Consider the following 22,233-nt stretch of genomic DNA (forward strand, 5'->3'; position numbering starts at 1 on the left):
ATAGATTCAGGAATTCGGGTAATTTACTGAATGATCAATTAGAACTCAATAACTCTCCGTTACTGAATATATTTTTTCAAATGTGAAAATGGAACATAAGTGCAGGTAATTTAATTCGTTAGAAACTCAGGTGAAATATCAGCTACTTAAAATTCAGGTACTTCGTTTACAGGTACTTTGATTTCAGGTACTCCATAAACTATATATATATATATTTAGTATTGAATGTGTAGAATTAGTTGAAAGACACGCCAGATGAAGCCATTGTATGGCGAAACACGTGTTGCGTTTTTGTAAAACAATTTAGTGAAAATCTCACAATAAAGTGTTTTTGAAATACGTTAACTTTATTTCACTTCAAATACACAAATATTCCAACTGAAACTTCAACTATTATTTAAATTACTATGGCCTTACGAGATAACTTCGCGTACCGCACTGTAACGTCCACTTCACTGTGTACTTGACTGTGTCGATAAGCTCGCAGCCAGCGTTTGAATATCACAATCGATCATCGTAGTATTTTCGCCGAAGTTCCATCGACATCGGCATGTTTCTTGCTGCTTCTCGAGCGGCAGGTAACATTGGGCATTCACACGCTCTCAGCTACGTTACGTTACCAGTGAAAGGAAAGAAGTAATCAATTCGAAAATAAGTAACTCTATACATGGATATGTAGATCATGCAAAGAAGTAACTTTCAGACACAAACTGAAAGAAAGTCCTCCTGAAACAGCTACGTTCATATAAATATTGAATTATTCGAAAGAAAACAAAATTCTTTCGAAACAAATACTTCTATATGAACACTGAATTATACAGAATATACTTTTCTCCACTCAGTTTGTATTTCAAACATTCGTTGTGGATTAAAATCAAACGAATGTTTGAAATACAAACTGAGTAGAGAAAAGTATCTTCTGTATAATTCAGTGTTCATATAGAAGTATTTCGAAAGATTTTTTTTTCTTTCGTGTAATTCACTGTTTATATAAAAGTAGCTGTTTCAGGAGGACTTTTTTGTCAGTTTGTGTCTGAAAGTTACTTCTTTGCATGATCTACACATCCATGTATAGAGTTAATTATTTTCAAATTGATTACTTCCTTCCTTTCTTTGGAAGATTCCCTCATCTTTTTTTGTATGAAGATGTAGTAGTAGAAAGCCAGAAACTTTATTTTCCAAAAATTCTTTCCTTCCAATTCAAAAACAGCTCGTATGTTTATACATACACATAATAGTCGAAATTGGTAATGCCGAACTTGAAATTAATTGCGGACTAGCGAATGTGGATATTCTAAATATTCATTAATATTATGAAAACCATCTACAAGATAGTCTCTGATTCTCTGTTTGAATACTGAAATTGAAATAGGAATGTAGGCGCTTACGCCTGGCTTCAATGAAATTGATGCTACACGGACCCATCCCGTTTAGCCCGCTTCCTAATCTTCTGTTAGGAAGAGAATAATTACTAAGAACTTGAAGGTAGTCAATTACCGAGAAATTCCATATTGGACTTCAGGTATACAGCCTCAGGTAACACATTTTAGTATATAAGGATTAACCTTAACCTTCTCCTGAGGATGATAACTTTGTTGGCGAAACGCGCGTCGAGCGCAAAAATATCAGTTTGGTGTTAGGGCAATTGATCTCGAAAAAAGTTATTCAACTTTCACACCAAAGGTTCCAATCTCATCGTTATACACTTTTTATGTACGAAACTTCAAAGGGTTATTCGTTAGGTCGTTTTAAGAAAAAAAGTTTCCATGAACATATGTCTGGAGTCGCTTCGTTTCTGAGATACAGGGCGTTGAAGTTTAAGAAAACCGGTATTCATAAAATATCATAAATATACTGACACCGATTTGATTGAAATTTGCTACAGTTATTTGAAGTTTACATTCTTTTACTTCCATGATAGTTCTGCAACAAAAAGTTGATGATATATTAAAATATTATATTTTCAAAAGTTACTGAATACCCATTTGAAAAGAAAAACATTTATAAAAGTTTTTTTGGATGAAGTATTGTAGTAGAAATGAAAAAAATTCAATGTGAGTTATATTAATTAACACTAAATAAATCCGTGTGATGAAATCAAATAATATTCTCTTCACATGTTATACTTTCAGCCAAAATGTACTAAAAAGTTGGCTCCTTATCCAAGTTATAGTGAATCGTGTGCTGAAAGGTTAGAAGATGATCCATCTGAATGCATGCAGTGCCCGTGGCAAAAATGTGGGGGAGTTGAAAGCATCAAACCACCCAGGAGGAGTTACCATACTTCGATCGCTGGCCGACAGAATTTGAATTCACTACCAGGATATGTTATTAACGATGTAAGTAGGTATGTAAGGGTGCGATAGCTGGTAAACGGAGAAAACTTATTTAAACACACATGTTTATGAGAATGGCTAAAACGATAATACAACTACCGTCCAATCACGGCATTATCAGTTTTTTTAAAAATTTTAGAATGATTGTTGCATAAAAGATTAACCTGTTAATTTGGAATACTCGAATGAAAATTTAAATAGTGGTCAGTATGGTTTTAGCAAATCTAGGGATACTGAGGCAGCAGCAATGGATATCGTTTCAAAAATTCAAACTGAAATCGACAATAATAAGAAATATTGGCGCTTATCCGTAGAGCATATGATTTTTAACATCAAGCATGATATATTGATCCCAGAACTACACAATTTTGGCATTAGAGGGTGTATCCTTAATTGGTTTGTGAATTATAGACAAAAAATAGTAGACAACAATATATTTGCATGAAAAATGAAACAAAAAAATTTGGGGTACCTCATGTATCTATTCTCGGTCCGCTCCTTTTTTTAATAATAAAATAACTCAGTAACAAATTTAGGAAATGAATTTTGATGTAACGAGTAAGAGTTAGTAATGAATGTTCACGTTTTCAATAGTCTGATTTTAAGAACATCCAGTGTCACAGTTCATTGATAAAAAAGTGTATCACGTTGCCGCCTTCTAATGGTCTCACTCTATATTTGTTGACTCTTATTTGTTTGCAGGTGAATTTTATGCCATCGAAGGAATGTAACACCAAAAAGGTAAGTATTCGAAACTGGTCAATGGTATGATACAAATTTATGTAAGAAAAACGTATTCTTGTTTTTCGAATACGGGACATTTTTCAAATTTTAATGTATATCATGGTAAATTACAGTGTTTCGCTAAACCTTGAAACTTTGTAACATGCGATCGATACGTTATTTTTTGTTTCAAATATACGATAACATAATTTATTAGGAAAAAACTTTTTCGAGTTCTTACTTCTGTATCAATATACAGGGTCCTGCAAGAGTGGCGCGGTGTTCCATATCTCAATTTAGGAAACAGATAGGAATCTAAATTTCTATAATATTACCTCATTGCACGAGCTCGACAAAATAAAAATATTATCGGTCACATAGGGTGTTCAATTTTTTCTGGGCGGAACCCAACTGTGTCTTTTCGAATAGCAACCTATATTTTTTATAGTTTTTTCGGTTTCTACACAGAAAATAAAAGACACTTCATGTATATCTTCACTTCGAAAATATTGACGGTTTTCCAGATATCTAGCATGACAATTTTTTTTTCCAATATACTCGGAATATTTGAAATTATAAAGTTGTGCCTAGTCCAATTGAATTTTTTTGGTCAAATATCCTACATTGGTAACTCTCTCAAACGATATATCTGAAATCTATCCGTGATAAACAGGGTATGAAAAACCGCTTGCCACATATTGTAAATAAAAATTTGCAGAATCTTTCTTATTTTAAATGGAACACCATGTATATTATTGGTCCATAAGAAGCGCCAACAAAACCACTACAAATTTCATTAAGTATTCCCTATGGCTAGGTTCAATAGTTTTTATTAAAAAAGCATTTTTTTCGAAAAATGGTCGTTCTTCCTATTTCTACGCCATAAACTCGATGAAAGACTTTTTTCAAAGCGAAATCCATTTGACGACTGATAAAAATGTACGAAAGATATCTTGTTTCAATTTTGTACATCATAGCGTGTCCTATAGTTTTTCCTCTCTATCGTATCGCCATAATATCAATGATTTTTTTACTGTGAAATCCATATGTGACGGCTGTGATCGAGATATATGTTATTTTTATAAAACATTTATTCTCTAAATAGAATACCGTGCAACTTCTTCATTTGATGCATAGTTTTTGTCCAAGCCTTTCCTTAAAATATCGCCCCATGCCTAAAATTACCTGTTGCTAGATAAACAAGTTGTGAATTACACCGCAAAATGTACGTTCTTGAATAATTACAATAATCTCGAAATTTGTGTCATATTTTTTCGGCCTAAAACAACCTTCATCGAATAAAATAAAATTAAACGATTTGTTGAATCTGGAAGTATAAATTATTCTAAACATGAGCGCATCAAGCCAGCTACTAATGAAGATATGCAAGTTCATCTTGCTGTTGAAGAAGATCCTAGTAGGAGTCAACGACAAATTGGTGAAATAGTGGATATAAGTGAGAGATCAGTGCAACAAGTTTTGAAGAAACATCGCTTTCATGCCTCGCTACTGTATGCCGATTTTGAGAAAAGAGTGAGATTTTGCAATTGGGCCATGGGAAAAATTCGTCGAAACGAATATTTCTTCAATATCATTTTATGGTCGGATGAATCGACATTCTATAAAAATATATTTGTGAATCGACATAATTACCATTATTATTCGACAGAAAATCCCCATTTATTGAGACAGGTGGACTATCAACATAGGTGGTCGATAAATGCCTGGGGAGGCATCATTGGAGAATATGTAATTGGCAGAAGTTAGAGATCATCTAAATGAAGCATTTCCCAATAAATGTATAAGACGGAATGGGCCTGTACGGTAGCCCGCTGGATCACCAGATTCAACAAAACTGGATTTTTTCTTATGGGGATACATAAAAAATATGATTAACATCGAGCCACCATCTTCTTCCGAAAATATGCGACTTAGAATAACGAATGCTTTTGGCAGCATTACACCAGCTGTCTTGCGCAAGATAGAACAGTCAAACATAGACTTCAGGTCTGCATTGAAGAAAATGGAAGACATGTCGAACATATTTTATAAAAGTTTCATTATCAACCTTCATTAAACTCTTCTTTTTTTAGTTTTGTAATTTGTAAGTTGACATATTCAAATATCTAGAACTCAAGCCCTGGATTCATGAATATACACCATAACATGAAAAAAAAAATTAGTGGTGAAGCTGGTGAAGCTTCTCTGATTTCTGCAGTTTGTATTTTTTAATTAAACTCGTTGTGAGAGCTACCAGAATTGCCTCCGCGAGCTACCGGTAGCTCGCGATCAACAGGTTGGCGACCACTGACCTAAGCTTTTCTCGAATTGAACAATTTCGATATTGAATTGTTCAACTTAGATTAGTTTAAGTTATCACTTCTGTCGGGCGTCCCAACAGAAATTTATCAGATAATTTCCGTTTTCAATCAGTCACGTTGTATTATTGTACCTAATTATTTTTATTATACGCTAATCCGCGATTCAAACTTGGAAATATCTCTTGATTCTGATTGATTTTCAAGATGAAGTGAATTATTGGACTATGAACCATCTTCATAATGTCGATTGATCAGTTTTCATATAAAGTGATATATTTCTTCTCATACATATATTAATTCGTCAATAAATTCTAGGAACCTTGCAAACGACCGCCTGGTAAATGTGAGAAAAGAGGGGAAAAGAAAAAAGAAAAATGTCCCGAGAAGAAAAAGAAATGTGATGGGTGGACGTCCGCTTATGGATTTTGGAGTGCAAAGGAAAATATATTACCATCTGATCCTTGGCTAGATATCGAGTCGGATACGATAGGAAATTCGTTGAATTGCGAAGGTTTTAAGAAGGTGAGCCAATCAAATGACTATTTTCCAATAAAAATGAAAGGTTGTCACATTGCTTATCGTACCAGATAAAGGACTGAAGAAATATATTACCTGTATGAGTTAAACAGTTTCTCGACATTTTTTTACTGATGTATATCATCATCAGTGTGTAATTGATAACTTTCAAAACATCAATAGAATGAGCTCTAAAATAGAAAACAAAATTCAAATCGACTTTGATTCTTTATATTTTTTCAACACCGTCACTTTTTTCATTTATATTCAGTTTATGAGATGAGTTTTTTCTGCCACTTCCATATGAACGGTCACCCTAAAAAATACAGGTATTGGAAACAAGAAAATTTCATATGTAAACATAACAAATGGAGCTATTTCAGAATTGATCTAATTGATACAAAAACAACAAATATGATGATGTGAAATAATTCATCAAATGCCAGTTCAAATGATTTTATGTTGAAAAATGTTTTGATATCATTTGGATATTAATTGTAGAAAATTATTCCGATGTAAATATTTAAAAATAATTTATATTTCTTATGGCACCCCTGGAAATAAATACGATATAGAATTTGAAATTGCTTCCTTCTCTACGAGTTCATAATCTGAGCTGAAGCAGATTCAAATCCAAGATAGAGTGGATGTAAACATTGACATGCCCTTCGTACGTGATATTGAAAATCCCAAGAATTGGCCAGGGTCGTATTCAGAACCAACATCTTGTTGATCGCAAATGCTATATCATACTTATAAAAACTTTTTATAATAACGAGTGAAATGCACAAGTTTTGCAGTTTAACAGGAAAAATGCAAATAATATGTGTAATATAAAAAGATTTTCATTGGTTTTTTCACAGCGTACTCAAACATTATATGAAAAGAGTCGTAATTATTTCTTTATTGATAATTTTTATTTTATGTAAAATCAAAAGGAATATTAATCAAAATTATTCAACTGGATGAATTTGTCACTTCATCAGTAGTGTCATCCTCACCAATATGAGGCTCGATTTGTGCCTCTATTATGTTATCAAGCTTCCACATCTTTGTCTCGACTTCCGATATCACATGCCGAACACACTTCTCCCATTTCTCCGCTGTGACTCTTTTCAAAGCCTCATCAAAAAGTACTTTGAGATCTGCAGATTTGAACGTGGTGTTATGGTGAGCTACAAAATTCTTCACATCCGCCCATAATAACTCGATGGGATTGAGCTCGCAGTGGTATGGAGGCAGGCAAAGGACAATTTTGTTTTGACCTGCTGCCATCTCATCGACTATATATTTTTGGTATTCAAGCTTGCGCTCTTTGACAATTTTTAGTAGCTGTACTCTTAGCATTGAGTCTTCAAAGCTAATATTCTTTGATCACAGCCAATTTTGGATTTCAACCTTCTTTGAAGAAGTTGTCGGAATCTTCTCTAACCGTCGCGAATGATAAGGTGCATTGTCCATTACAATCATAGCAATAGTCTCTAGATGGGGTAGAAATTCGGAAAACCACTGTTCGAAAGATTCACCGTTCATTTCTTCATGATAATCTCCAGTTTTCTTTGACTCGAAACACCACAGCCCTTCAGCAATAAACCCATTATCATTGCCGATGTGACTAATAATAAGCCGTTTTCCTTTACCTGAAATTATGAATAGGTATGTAAGTAAATAAAACAAATGCGAGGGTTACTTTTTATATATTGAGATTGAGGCAGGTTTTAATATAAATATAAGTTTACCTGATGGATTTATTAATCCGGTGATAGTCCATCTAGAAAGGCCCTCCTAGATCAGGTCACAGTTTCATCGACCCATACTTTAGGGGTAGTATGACCAGCATTAACCCAGGTTTCATCCATATAATAAATTGTTCTCTGTTGTTCCCCTCTTCTCCATAACACAATTTCCTCTTTATCCAATAATAAACTATTGCGCCCTCGTTTTTTCCATACAAAATTCAAATGTTTCAATACTTTATGGAATGTTGACCGCTTAAAACATCTTCATTCATTTCTGTGAATACTTTGTTCATCGTAGGTATTTCATTTCTGAAAAAGTACTCATGCACTTTCCTCCTGATTGCATGTTTATCAGCATCATCTATTGATTTTATAATGGTTTGACGATTCTGATTTGTATTCGGTTTGAAAAATGTATGATTTTGTTTATATTCCTGTAAAACATTGTGAATCGAAGCGCAACACACTCCAATTTTATTGGAAACTTTCGATACGACTTCGTCGACAGTCTGTGTCTCAATTTCTTCCATCTCTTTCTTGAACACATTTAAAATCACTTCTTTCATTTCAACACTCAAATGTCTTTTTTTGGATCGTTTCCTGGCTGAACTCAGAGGATAGCTCACAGTGTCATCAGCAGTGTCAGTACTGGACATTTTGGAAAACAATTTTAAACAATATACTATAACGCACCCCACACAAACACGCAAACGACTGATTACAACCCTGTGCTGGTACCGAACTCGTACCAAGAAGGCGAATTCACCAATGAACGCTGTCCTTTCCATCTGACACTGGGCTATCAAGTGAACATCACGCTTCGGTTTTGTTTTGTTCTACTCTATCTTGGATTTGGATAGACTTTAGAAGAGTTGAAGAATCGCATCAGAACGGAGACTGCACAAATAACCCTCCAAAGTTTTCTGAAACGTTAGAAAAGAGTTCACAGTCCGTCTTTCACATTGTATCATTGATAAAGGTCATCAATTTGAACATTAATTGTGATTTTATTGTTTTTTAATGAATAAAAAGTTTTGGTTCACTCTGTATAAATAAATATTGAACTAACTATACCGTTGAATAGACGATGAACGGGGTGCCATACGACCCTTATTTGCATTTAAAAAAATTGTCGATTAGGTACGTCATCACGCCAATATCGGTGACGAAACGTCTCTCATATGAACATCATGAGAAGGGTCGTCAAAAATTGAAGTTGACGTATTTTTGAATTTCTTTCAAAGGGCTTCTTTTTTTTAACACGCTTTTATCAGCTTCACCTGTATGTATGTGTATATGTATATTTGTTTGTTCGTAACTCTCAAGCTCCGGATCTGTGTTTGACAGAATTATCGATATTATTGCATGATCTATTCGCGGGCAGATGGCGCTGTAAGTAACTTCCTTGATATAATTCGAACTTACTTTACATGTATTTCTTCATTTGAAAAAACTATTTTTTTTATCAACACGCGTGCCTGCTTTGCCTTATTTCTAACCCTCCATTGCGCGAATGTTTGAGTTGTCATAACTTTGTTAATAATGAATATTTTTCATGAAATTTTGGTCACACCTATTTAGAGGCACTATGAAACCAGTGGCATAGTGATTTTTTCAATGAAAAAATCGCTAATAAAATTCCCGATTTTCGAGTAAGAAAAAATATCGTAGTATGCCATTAAACTTAATAAACATTTCAAATTTTGTCCCAAGGTAGACCTTTCAGTACTTGACATTGAAAAAAAAATTATTAAAATCGATTTACAACTTCAAATTTAGGGGGTGTTTCTATTGAAAATGGGTCACACTGTATGTTTTATTGAAGCCAACCCTGGATGTGGCATCTATTTCATGGTGGGCCTATCAACTGCCTATCATAAACGAATGTGTATACAAATTTTCGTGTCCCTGATGTTTACCGCTGAGGGGATCTCTCGTACGGAGCCGCTCCTGGCAGCAGCATCAGGTCACGTTTATGATTAAAATGCATTGTCATCGGTTCTGGACCAGCATACAAAATTTTAGGTCAATCGGATACCGGAAGTGGGTCAAATTAAACTTGCAAGATTTGTTAACATACATACAAGTCAAGTTAAATAAAAGCTTTCAACTGAAAATCGTGGGAGCTCTGTACCATATTTTTTGTATATCAAGCGTCCGTCGCCTGTTTCACGATAAAACTAGTATTTTTCGTTCGTTATTGTTTTTAGCTTATTAAAAAAAAACACTTTTTAGTTCGATGTTCTTCAAGAGCGTGTTTTTTAGTTTTTGAAACTATATTTTTCAAATGTCGCTTTTATTCAATACATTTGCATCGTACTGTATAGTTTCCGTTCATATCCTTTCGTCACTCATACTGTATTAATTTAAATTCGTGATACTGATTTCATAACGATATTGACATTTGAATTCTCTTGTGTACGACACGAATTTCTTTTTAGTCAGTTTCAACTGAAATTTTAGTTTCCGTATGACAAAAGTCAAGCTGACTATGATGAAGTGAGCAAAAGGAAATGCCAAACCAAAAAGAATCCCAAATGCCAACGCAAAAAGAGGAAAACCGTTCCTGATGGCTGCATATCGGATGGTTGCCACCAAAAATGCATGTGTCATAATTCGCAAATAATAGGTTTTGAAATGGGTAAAAATAGCAATCGGTCAGATGAAAAGAAAAAATGTCCGACCAGGGAAAGAAAATGTCCGGTAGTAGATACCACAGTGGATGTGAGTTACTTCTACGCTATTTGGTGAAAAAAATGAATATACAAGGGTTGTCTCATTAATTTTCGAATACCCCTGCAGAAATATTGATGGTGATGATCTGTATATCATTTATTCTCTTCAAGAGTTCTTCTGAACTTAGTATTTGATTTATTTTACAATATTGTAGAAAATCAGTTGAAGTAATTTCATTTCCTAGAATAATTTCACTTTGTAGAATATTTTTTCGCAAAAAATAGTTGCATTACAATAGATTGGAAAAACTGATTATTTGTAATGAGAAAAAACTTTTTGTCTTTGGGCTGAAAAGTCCCCGCCTAAGAAAAAAAAACGCGTTTTTTTTTCAAGATTGGCTTTATCCATCAACGTATTCCCCATTATGAGCCACACAATTATTTCAGCGCCACCCTAACATTTAAATACCAATTTTGTGGAACGATTTATCATTTGCCTTGAAATTGGCCTCAGTTTCAACAATAACCTCTTCATTCGAGCAAACTTTTTTACCGGTAAGCTTTTTTTGAGGTCTGCGAACAGCCAATAGTCGCTGGGAGCCAAATCTGGCGAATACGGTGGATGTGGAAGCAATTCAAAGTTCAATTCATGTAGTTTTGTCATTGTTTTGATTGACTTGTGATACGTTGCGTTGTATTGATGGAACAACATTTTTTTGTTTCTTATTTCGGCCTTCAAACGCTCCAATAACGCTATACAGGGTGTAACTGAATAAGTGTAAAACATTTGAGGAGATGATTTCTCATCGAAAAAAGATACGATCTTTTATACAAAGAAATTTCATTGGAGCATCCCTTGTGAAGATACAGCCCCTTGAAGGGGGTAAATAAAATTTGTATAACAATTTTTTCCACAAGCACTAAAAAAGTTACAAAATTGAAATTGACCTGACGTTTTGTACTACCAAAAAGACACTTAGCCAGAAATTTATTTGGTTTACCCCATGGTTGTAAGGGGTGGAAAACGCAACCCCTAAAATTTATTTCCAATGTAACTTTTTGTCTTATCATTTGTTTACCATTCAAAAATTTATTTCTGATAGCCTGTTTCATTCTAAACAAAAAATGTCTCTTGGGTTTTTTGCCCAAAATAAACCAGTTCGTAGCAAAAAATTATTTTACGAACAACTACATCGTCATAAATGCGAACTGGATTTATTGTTATTTTGTATTTGGTACCTGCATTAAACGATTGAAGGGTAATAGACAAAACGAATTTGTTAATAACAAAATACACAACATGTAGAATTCATAGTAAATGTTCAATATGTCCACCTTCAGACATTACGCATGCGTCTAGACGTCGGCGCATTGAGCCAAGTATTTGGATTCTCTCTGATTACTCTGCACGCATCGATGTTGCGGTTTCTTAAGTCCTCTACGTCGCGAACAGGAGTACGATAAACCAAATGCTGTAAATGGCCCCAAATAGAGAAATCGAGAGGATTGAGATCTGGGGATCGAGCGGGCCAGTTCTGTGGTCCTCCTCGACCTATCTACTGATTTGCATATGTTTCAGTTAAATGCTGACGTGCTACTTGACTAAAATGGACGGGAGCCCCATCATGCATAAAAACATATCCCTTCTGACGCCCAAAGGAACTTCTTCCAGCAGTATGGTATGCACTCCTCTTGGAAATTGAACGTATGCCTCTCCATTCAATCGAGGAGGTAGAAAATGAGGCCTAATTAAATCATCCCCAATAACTCCGAGCCACACGTTAAAAGAAAACTGTTCTTGATGGTTAGTTTCGACAATATCGTGAAGGTTTTCATCAGCCCATATGTGGTAATTATGAAAATTAATAATCTTGTACCGAGAAAAACTACATTCGTCTGTGAATTTTATCGTCTTCAGAAAGTCACAATTTCTTCTAATCATTTCCAGCATCCAATTGCAAAATTCAAGACGGTTCGGAAAGTCTCGCGTTAACAATGCCTGTACTCGTTGCAGATGGTAAGGGTATAAGAGTTGTTCCTTTAAAATTGGAAATACCGTCATATGATCAACATTTAGCTGGAAAGCAATCTTTCTAGTACTGGTAGTAGGTTGTTCTTCAATCAAATTAAGTACTGCTTCCTCAAGCTGTGGTGCTCGTACTTCTCGATGGCGACCACAATCCTGCGTTCTTTTATCGAATGAAGCATATTCTCGTAATCGTTGATGAAGTCGAGCAAATATTCTATGTGAAGGATGCTGGCGTTGAGGATACATTTCAGCATATCTTCTAGAAGCTTCTAACCCATTTCCCTGCGACAGAGCGTAAACGTAATGCATATCAGTCATTTCCTCATTTGTGTGTGCCATTTTAGTGAATTATTAAAGTAACAAATCAAGAACAGAACAACAACACACAATTAGTATTAATTCAATTTTGAAAATTCATAAACTGACAGCGTCATATCAATTTAATTGTCACTATCGCTAATAGCGACCTACTTGATAGATTAGTTTCGTATTTTCGCATTTATGACGATGTATCACTGTAGTTGTTCGTTAAATAGTTTTTGCTGCGAATTGGTTTCTTTTGGGCAAAAAAACCCAAGAGACATTTATTGTTTAGAATGAAACAGGCTATCGGAAATACATTTTTGAATGGTAAACAAATAATAAGACAAAAAGTTACATTGGAAATAAATTTTAGGGGTTGCGTTTTCCACACCTTACAATCATGGGGTGAACCAAATAAATTTCTGGGTAAGTGTCTTTTTGGTAGTACAAAATGTCAGGTTAATTTCAATATTGTAACTTTTTCAGTGCTTGTGAAAAAAATTGTTATACACACTTTATGTACCTCCTTTAAGGGGCTGTATCTCAACAAAGGATGCTCCAATGAAAGTTCTTTATATGGAAGATCCTATCTTTTTTCGATGAGGAATCAACTCCTTTAATGTTTTACACTTATTCAGTTACACCCCGTATATTAGATATATACAATTTTAACATGTCACAAAAAGGATTTGAAGCTTTATAACTTCTATTTATTATATGCGAGCGCTTTCGATAGCTGACTGTGCTGTCATCTTCAAGGCTCTACTCAAACTGCAGTTTGAGTAGAGCCTTGAGTATGCAGCCAATATCTAATCCAACTTCCTCTCAAAATCTCCGCGGATCCCGTCTCGAATTCTCCGGTGTTTTTTTCTTGCGCGCAAAAAGTTTTCGTTCCGCACTCATTTCTATTTGGAGCCACATACGGTTCGATATCAAATAGTAAAACGATGGGACTCCGTGATTGAGAAAATATCGTAACAGGACAAAATAGAAATTGATGAATAAAACATCTCAGTTTTTCCCAAACTACAAAAACGTCTTGTATCTATCCAATTCAAATAAAACACCAAACCTTCATCACCTTGTATATTCCATTTTTACAATGTTCTGACTTTTCTATCGGGGGCTAAATTACTTGCATTTTTAAACTGGTGAGGTCCCCATGTGAAACGTTTACCTGTGTTTCTCGTGTTTATTAATTTTCCAAGACCAAATGAAGAAACAGGTAAGTTGTGTTTTACGAAACGAATTTCAACATGGGGAACTTGCTTTCTCGTAAAGTTTACAGTTTCGAATATTAAAAATGCAAGTTCCCCTTCGATAGTTTTTATGAAAATTATAATTTCCAATTATTTTCAGGAACGTTTCAAGCCGAAAAACCCTTGCTGCATTGAAGAGAAAAAGGGATCGCACAAAAAACCGAAATACAAGCCGAAAGTGTACATTCCCGATCAAAGAGATTATTGAAAAGAAGTATGATGAAATTATTTGAGTGACCAAACATCCGATAGAGAAGATACTTGTGAATCATTTCGAATGTATTAGTGAATCAGTATAAAAATAATGAATAGAGAAAATGTCAATTTTTGTAATGAAATGTTACGAGTCTAATTGAATTTCAATGGTATTGGGTTGAGAATTAATCAATGATATCTCCAGACAATATATTATTGTCACGAATATAAATGTTACTATCTGTAGTTTCGAAATTTCCTTTGAGAAAGTGTAAATATTGAACCTAAAGAAAACAGCGATTCGTGTTTCGCTATAGGATAGCATCTTCTGGCGTCACAATACTGTTTATAGAAATTCTGTGTCGTACTTTCATAGTAATTTGAATCATTATGAATATTACTGCCTGCCAAATTTCCACACAATGAATCAGTTACCTGAACTATTTACATATCGTGGAACATTTCATAAGAATGGAGAATAATGAATAACAATCATTTTATCTACTTTCAAGATCTGTCCTAATTACCAATTTCCTGGTTGCAATCTGAATTCTATAGAAGAAAACAATTCAAATCTATTTGATCATCGAGCAATAATCCCGAATTTTTACATATATTGATTTCTGAACATTCCATAAGGTTGAGTTTTGATCTCTCCAAATGCAATACGCCATAATTATGATCGAACTCGTGCCCCTCTGTCAAGAGATGTTTTCGCAAATGATAAATTGCTTTTTCCATTCAAAAAACAACTCATATGCTCTTTTATTCTTTTGGAAAAAGCCCATCCTGTCTGTCCGATAAATAATTTATGACAAGAACCACAAGTCAACTCGTATCTTTATTATTTTCAATGAATTATTATTTGTTCTGTAGGCTACTTTCAATTCTTTGCGTTTTGAAAAACGTGAGATATTAGTAGGATGACCAGAGTGAATTAGATAACATAATGTTCAGTATGATGATTGAAACTAAATATAATTGGTTCAGAGCTTGTTTCTGCAATAATTGAGTCAATGATATCCACCTATTAACCAGGTGCTATTTACTTTATGTTGATATGGAGGTGTAATGAATTGTGTATAATGTGTAAACGTCATAATTTTCAGGCACACTGCAACAGGACGCTACACGACGGGAACATGACGTGACGTTTATTTTCTCTTTCTACAGTTACTAATGGAGGGACGCATACTAAGTCAGGCAATGGACATGCACATGCCGGATGGGAACAGGACGAGCAAGGCCAATGCAGTTCTGTCTCCGCTCGAAGGTCACGTCCCTTCATATTCCCGTTATGTCCCCGTCCTGTACTGTCCTGTCGCAGTACACCAGGAACTCAACGCACACAGCAACCGACAGCACATACACCCTACGACAGGGCGGCACAGGACGGGAACATGACGTGACGTTGATTTCATCTCTTCAGTTTGTAAAGACGCACACTAAGGAAGGAACGAGCAACGCCAATGCCGTGCTGTCTCCTCTGGAAGGTCACGTCATTTCACGTTTCCGTCCACGTCCCGTCATGTTTCCGTCCTGTACTGTCCTGTCGCAGTGAGCCGAGAACTCAACGCACACTGGAACAGGACGAGCAAGGCCAATGCCATGCTATCCCCCAGCGAAGGTAACGTCCTTTCATGTTCCCGTCTACGTCCCATCACGTTCCCGTCCTGTGGCGTTCTGTCTCAGTGTGCCGGGAACTTAACGCACACTGCGACAGAATGTCCCGTCATGTTCCCGTCCTGTCGTGTTGTGCTGGGAACTAAACGAGTACTGCAACAGGACGGCACAGGCACACAACGACAGAAAGTCACAGGACGCGAATATGACGGGACGTTCATTTTCTCTTTCTATAGTTTCTTAAGGAGGGACGCTCACTAAGGCAGGCAAAGGATAGACACCTGCCAGGATGGGAACAGGACGAGCAAGGCCAATGCCATGATGTCCCCGATCGAAGGTAACGTCCTTTCATGTTTCCGTCCACGTCCCGTCATGTTCCCGTCCTGTGCCGTCCCGTCTCAGTGTACCGGGAACTTACCGCACACTGCGACAGAATGTCCCGTCTTGTTCCCGTCCTGTCGTAGTGTGCTGGGAACTAAACGAGTTCTGCAACAGGACGGCACAGGCACACTACGACAGAACGTCACAGGACGAGAACATGATGGGACGTTCATTTTCTCTTTTTATAGTTTGTTATAGAGGGACGGACATTGAGGCAGCAATGGACAGGTACATGTCAAGATGGGAACAGGATGAGTGAGGCCAATGCCGTGTTGTCTTCGCTAGAACGACACGTCTCTTCATGTTTCCGTCCACGTCCCGTCATGTTCCCGTCTTGTACCGTCCTGACACAGTGTGTACACTGCGATGGGACATGGCCTTGGAACGGAGACAGGCATCTGCCTGCGCAAAGACGCAACAGTCAGCTGTCAAGATTATGGTATGAGAATTTGGGGGTGTGCATATTCACCAACTATTTCGAAAAGGAAAAAACCGTCAACACCGACTTCTAAATAGCATTATTGGAGCGTTTAAAAATAAAATTACGGAACAACGGCCCCAAGTGAAGAAAAAGAAAGTGCTGTTTCATTAACATAATGCATCGTGTCACAAATCGATGAAAAGTTTGGCAAAATTACATAATTTGGGCTTCGAATTGCTTTTGCATCCAGTGCATTCTCCAGATCTAGCCCCCAGTGATTTTTTCTTGTTCTCAGACCTCTCACTGGAAAGAAATTCAGCACCGCAACACGCTTTTTGCTATACAATAGCTTTTTCGGGCGTGTATATACATCAGATACGCCTCATACTATAGACACACCCTCTACTATAGACCCGCCCTATACTACAGGCACGCCCTATAGTATACAGTGGAAAATCTCGAAAATCGCGAAAATTGTCAAAGTAAAACCTTTATTCAAAGCAAATGGAAATGCCAATTGGGGTAAAACAAGCGCCAAACCAGATGGCGAGCGATCGCGCAGGTATAGACTCTCCCAACTAAATTACCTAATATTGGAATACGATAAGCCGCTTGCTGCCAGTATCGTACCTATAATTAGTTTTGATTAAGGTAGCAAATGGAACAGGACTTTTTTGTAATTTCAATTCATATTTTATTTAGTATTAAAGGTAGTATAGTTCATTGAAAGGTTATATAATGATCCAGTTATCCAGACATAAACTTTTGTCAGGCGATGACATTTGCATTGATGGACAAGTAATGATACGCCTGCTACAGTTGCCAGTTTGCACGCAAACATACGTAGATGACTTCACTCTGTTGGTGACTTTTCTTGAAAAACTAAAATGTTGACTAGCTTACTTCAGAGGGTTTCTCTCCAATCGCGACAGAGGGTGGTTGTGCCGATAACGACCCTCCTCAAAGATGGACCTGGCTGTCGTAGTCGCAGTGGAGTGTTTTTCGAAAAATGTCAAGTTCAAATGAAAATTGAAGTGAAAAACATTTTGAGAGGACTAGGGCGACCCCCTACGCCAGTAACCAGGCTGGATGTCGACGAATTCGACGAGGTCGTCAATGCGATAATAAATGTGTTATTTGTGAGAGTCATATTGAGAGGACTGGCGACCTCGTAGTAGAGAAATTGAGTGTGGTCATGAAAGAGAAAATGAATCCGAAAACTTAGGTGGCAGCATTGCTCCGAGAGAGGCAACTGAGCTCCTGGACGAAGCTTTCGTTCACTATGTACAGGAGAAATCTGGCCAAATGTACTCGACTGAGAAGCAACGACCATATAAATTAAAGAAGAGGAAGCTAACTTCAGGGTGCCGATTTTTCGTGACGGTGTGCGCGCGCATTGTAAAAATTTCCTCTCATCACTTTTCCTTAACGCACGATAAGAAGTATGACTTCAAAAATGAATACCTCTTTGTATTTAAAATGACAGGTAGACTCAAGTGAAGTATATAATCGTTAGGGGTGCCATTAGAACAAAATATCGCTTCCGTTTCATCCTTCTATCTTTACAAATAACAGATAAATCACTTGTTAACTAACGCCTGGGACACCCTTTGAGAATCTACTTTCGAAGAAGCAACGGACTCCCCTCTGCTCTTTACTGCATAATTATTTGTGAGATGAAAGAAGAATCCCAACTTTCATATCTGAAAACGAATCATGGTGATTCAGTAACACAAAAAGGAATACATTTTTCATTGTTTCAGATGAATTTGAGGCTGGATAAGATTAAAAATAGAAGTCACCCTCCTCCTTGCCCCACTCATAAGAAACCGAGCAGGCAGTGCCCAAAAGAAGAGAAACATAAAAAACCATATAGACAAGAACGTGATTTGAATACACCATACTATCGAAAAAATAAGGAACCATACATTGATGATCAATAATATCATTCCACAGTTTTTTGAAACGTTTAATTTTACGGAGAAATTTAGGTCACGATGATATTTCACATGTCAAATTGTTACTTTCCCAAATTTGTTCCTACCTTGAAGAAGATCTGAAATATTGGGAAACCGTGAGTCATCTCTGGTTTCAAGATGTTTCATGGACCGCACGGAGCTCATTAGCTCAAGCAAAGCTATCGATACTGTTTCATCAGATTGGATAGTGAGAAATTGTTTAGAAAACTTGGAGTGGATGACTATTTATCTATTTATGGACCAACAGGGCCACGACAATTAGATTTCTTAGCTCGAAGCGTTAGAACAATGATGTGGTAACAATATGGTGCCCCTTTCCATAATTCGCAACCATCTTGATGATAGATGCTAAGAGATTGATTGAAAAAAAGGATCTAATGCGTTAGCCAGCCGGTTCTCCCCCTTTTTTTGTGAGGCTGTGTAGAAAGAATTGTACATGAAGTGCCTTCAGTAGATTAGAAAGATCTGAAGAATCAAATGTGACGTGCATTGTCATAACATCATATTAGCTATGATTACATTTGTCTGAAGTTGAGAGACAATATGAGGCTTATCATCTAAAGGTTTGCACAATTTGCTTGCTCCATAACGTTTTGGGATATTTGGTTGATTTATAAGAAAATCATTACTTCTCTGTATTCACAATGACAGGTAGACTACTCAATTGTTAGAGGTGTCATTTGAATATAAAGAAAATATCGTTAGTTTCATTCTTCTAGCTTCACAAATAACAGAGATATCGCTTGTTAATTAACGTCTGAGACAACTTTTTCTGATTGACTAAAACTTGATTCTTCACTCTAATTTTCTAACCCCACGTAATCATCAATAAGAACTACCTGCACAGGTACTTACTTGATCATAATTATCTAATTCAACTACTCAACTCATTGTGATGTACTGTTTGGAACCTTTGGTGTAGTAATGAATATTACTGGAGTTTTTTTCCCAACACCAAATCGTTATTTTTACACCTCGACACGTGTTTCGATTACCAAGTGATCATCTTCAAGAGAAAGATAACACAGTTTTATCTTTCCCTTGAAGATGATCACTTGGTGATCGAAACACGTGTCGAGGTGTAAAAATAACGATTTGGTGTTGGGAAAAAACTCCAGGAATATTCATTACTCAACTCATATCTACAAAAAGTACATCGTCAATTATGATTACTTAGAGCATATTATATCAATTCTATATCTATAGTATCAATACTAATAAAAATGTGGAAGTTAGTGAGGATGGATGTATGTACAGTGTGACCCATTTTGAATGGAAACACCCCCCTAAAATTTGAAGTTGTGAACCGATTTCAATAATTATTTTTTAAATGTCAAGTAGTAAAAGGTCTACCTTGGGAGAAAATTTGAAATGTTTATTAAAGTTTCAGGGCATACTACGATATTTTTTCTTAGTCGAAAATCGGGATTTTTTATTAGCGATTTTTTCATTGAAAAAATCACTACGCCACTGGATTCAAAGTGCCTCTAAACAGGTGTGACCAAAATTTCATGAAAAAATATTCATTATTAACAAAGTTATGACAACTCAAAAATTCGAAAATTCACACAGCTAACAGTCACAAAAAACACCCTATATCAACAGATATAGCCATGAGAATTTTTTTTATGATTTCAACAATAAACTGCCGCCAGATGAAAAAAAAAACAAATAGCGTAAATATTTTTAATGAAAATAACGGAATTACATTCAAGTTTTCACGCAAATTAACTAAAACTAAGTAAGACCTAATATTTCAATTTAAACCTTAGTTGCCATGGAAATGATATTACAGTTTGACACTTGTGAAAGATTTAAGTGTACTATTGTCAATAATATTCACCTTACAGTTCTTCGAATTATTTTGTGTCATGGCTGCAAATTTGAGCGTAAGAGAGAAAATTGAAATTGTACGCTTTCGGAAGATGACGTTAGAAGTGCTAGAGAGGTTTGTAGAGTATGTAATGAGAGACATCCAGATCGTCCTCGTATTAGCTGCGGTACGGTAAATAAAATAAATAAAATATTCAATGAAACTGGTGCAGTATCAAGAATGATGTTAAAAAGTAATCCTGTACAAAGACGAAACAGGAATGATCAAATCATTTTAGATTATTTCGGAAATAATCCTAATGCCAGTATAAGGAATGCCACTTCAGATTTGAATATTCCACGAGAAACTATCCGGAGATGTCTCAAGGCGAAGAATGGTAAACTTTTCAAGCCAAAATTTTTACACACACTGGAATATTTTTTATGGGCCCAAGGGGAATATTTAAACAATAGAAATTTCCTAAAAAATATTTTATATACCGACGAAGCCACTTTCACTACAAATGGAGTAGTGTCATCACAGAATTGTCGCTATTGGGCAACGGATAATCCTACCTGAGTAATAAACTGCAAAAGCCAGTATTCCCAAAAAATCAACGTCTGGTGTGGGATATTGAACGAACGAATATTTGAGAAAAACATTAATGCGCAGAGGTTTCTATAATTTTTAAACACAGAGTTTTGGGATGCTATTCACGAACTGCCAATCAATGAACGATCAAATTTGATTGTCCAGTTAGATGAGTGTTAAGTTCATTATGCCAGAGCTGTGAGGCAATGGCTTAACGAACATTTTCCAAACCGATGGAAAGGCCGTGGTAGTCCGTTTATAGAGTGGCCACCCAGATCTCCAGACCTCACAGTTTTGGACTTTTTTCTCTGGGGACTTCTCACACAAAAATTTGAAAAACCGCTCAAGAGATAGAAATGAACTTTGTGCAAGAATTCGACAGGTATGTGCAGATATTAGCCCTCAAGAACTAAGGAACGTAATCAGAAACATTCGTAAGCGCTACGACACATGTATCGAAATACGTGGTGGATTAATAGAGGCTACTAGAATATGAGTTAGAATTCATTGTTGCACTGAATCGAAACTTTTCAATAATTAGTTATTAGTTACGTTTATTAAAATTTTTTGCTCCATTGTTAGTTGAATTGTGTGAATGTAATTCCGTTATTTTCATGAAAAATATTCACGCTATTTGTTTTTTTTTCATCTGGCGGCACTTTATTGCTGAAATAATAAAATGATATATTGTGACTGTTAGCTGTGTGAGTTTTCGAATTTTTGAGTTGTCATAACTTTGTTAATAATGAATAATTTTTATGAAATTCCGGTCACACCTATTTAGTGATTTTTTCAATAAAAAAATCGCTAAAAAAATCCCGATTTTCGATTAAGAAAAAAATCGTAATATGCCCTGAAACTTGAATAAACATTTAAAATTTTGTCCTAAGGTAGACCTCTTAGTACTTGTCATTAAAAAATAATTATTGAAATCGATTTACATCTTCAAATTTTAGGGGGGTGTTTCCATTAAAAATGGGTCACACTGTATGTGGCTCTTTCACACCTAAACGACGGATTCAAATGAAAATATACATAAATACAGCTTATACTGCGAATCAGGAATTTCCAATCCCCCAGAAGGAAAAATGGGGATCAAAGATTGTATCGATTTCGTCAATTTTGAAGTTGGAAATCTAAAGTTTTGGGTCGATAAAAAATATTGTAACTATGTGGAAAACCAAATTCCACTTAAGCGAAGCCACGGGAAACAACTAGTCAATAAAAATATGTCTACGAAGACTAGGATAACATCGGTTTTTAAGAAAACAATTGTGAAATTTGGAAATCTCCGTGAAGGCATGTCTTTTTCTGAAAGATGATTCTAAT

General features: G+C 35.8%; 1 protein-coding gene across 4 annotated transcripts in view; it reads left to right on the plus strand.

The window, feature by feature from the left end:
- Positions 1-22,233, plus strand: part of LOC111505601 (uncharacterized) — a 55,902-nt gene that overhangs the window by 5,203 nt on the left and 28,466 nt on the right. Inside the window, exons 4-8 of one of the 4 annotated variants that reach the window (XR_002722159.2) lie at positions 2,133-2,339; positions 3,039-3,077; positions 5,696-5,902; positions 10,099-10,359; positions 18,285-19,063. Coding sequence is in view for 3 of the 4 variants with exons in the window: in XM_023160441.2 (XP_023016209.2) it covers positions 2,133-2,339; positions 3,039-3,077; positions 5,696-5,902; positions 10,099-10,359; positions 14,002-14,109 (822 nt within the window). In the remaining variant the exon portion in view is untranslated. Of the gene's footprint in view, positions 1-2,132; positions 2,340-3,038; positions 3,078-5,695; positions 5,903-10,098; positions 10,360-14,001; positions 14,240-18,284; positions 19,064-22,233 lie in introns of those variants that run through there. The other 3 variants (XM_023160441.2, XM_023160440.2, XM_023160439.2) reach the window with 3 other exon arrangements.

This window comes from Leptinotarsa decemlineata, unplaced genomic scaffold (assembly GCF_025532065.1).
Source record: "Leptinotarsa decemlineata unplaced genomic scaffold, Ldec_3_MD MMD2_tig00000505_RagTag_RagTag, whole genome shotgun sequence".
Taxonomy (NCBI): Eukaryota; Metazoa; Arthropoda; class Insecta; order Coleoptera; family Chrysomelidae; genus Leptinotarsa; species Leptinotarsa decemlineata.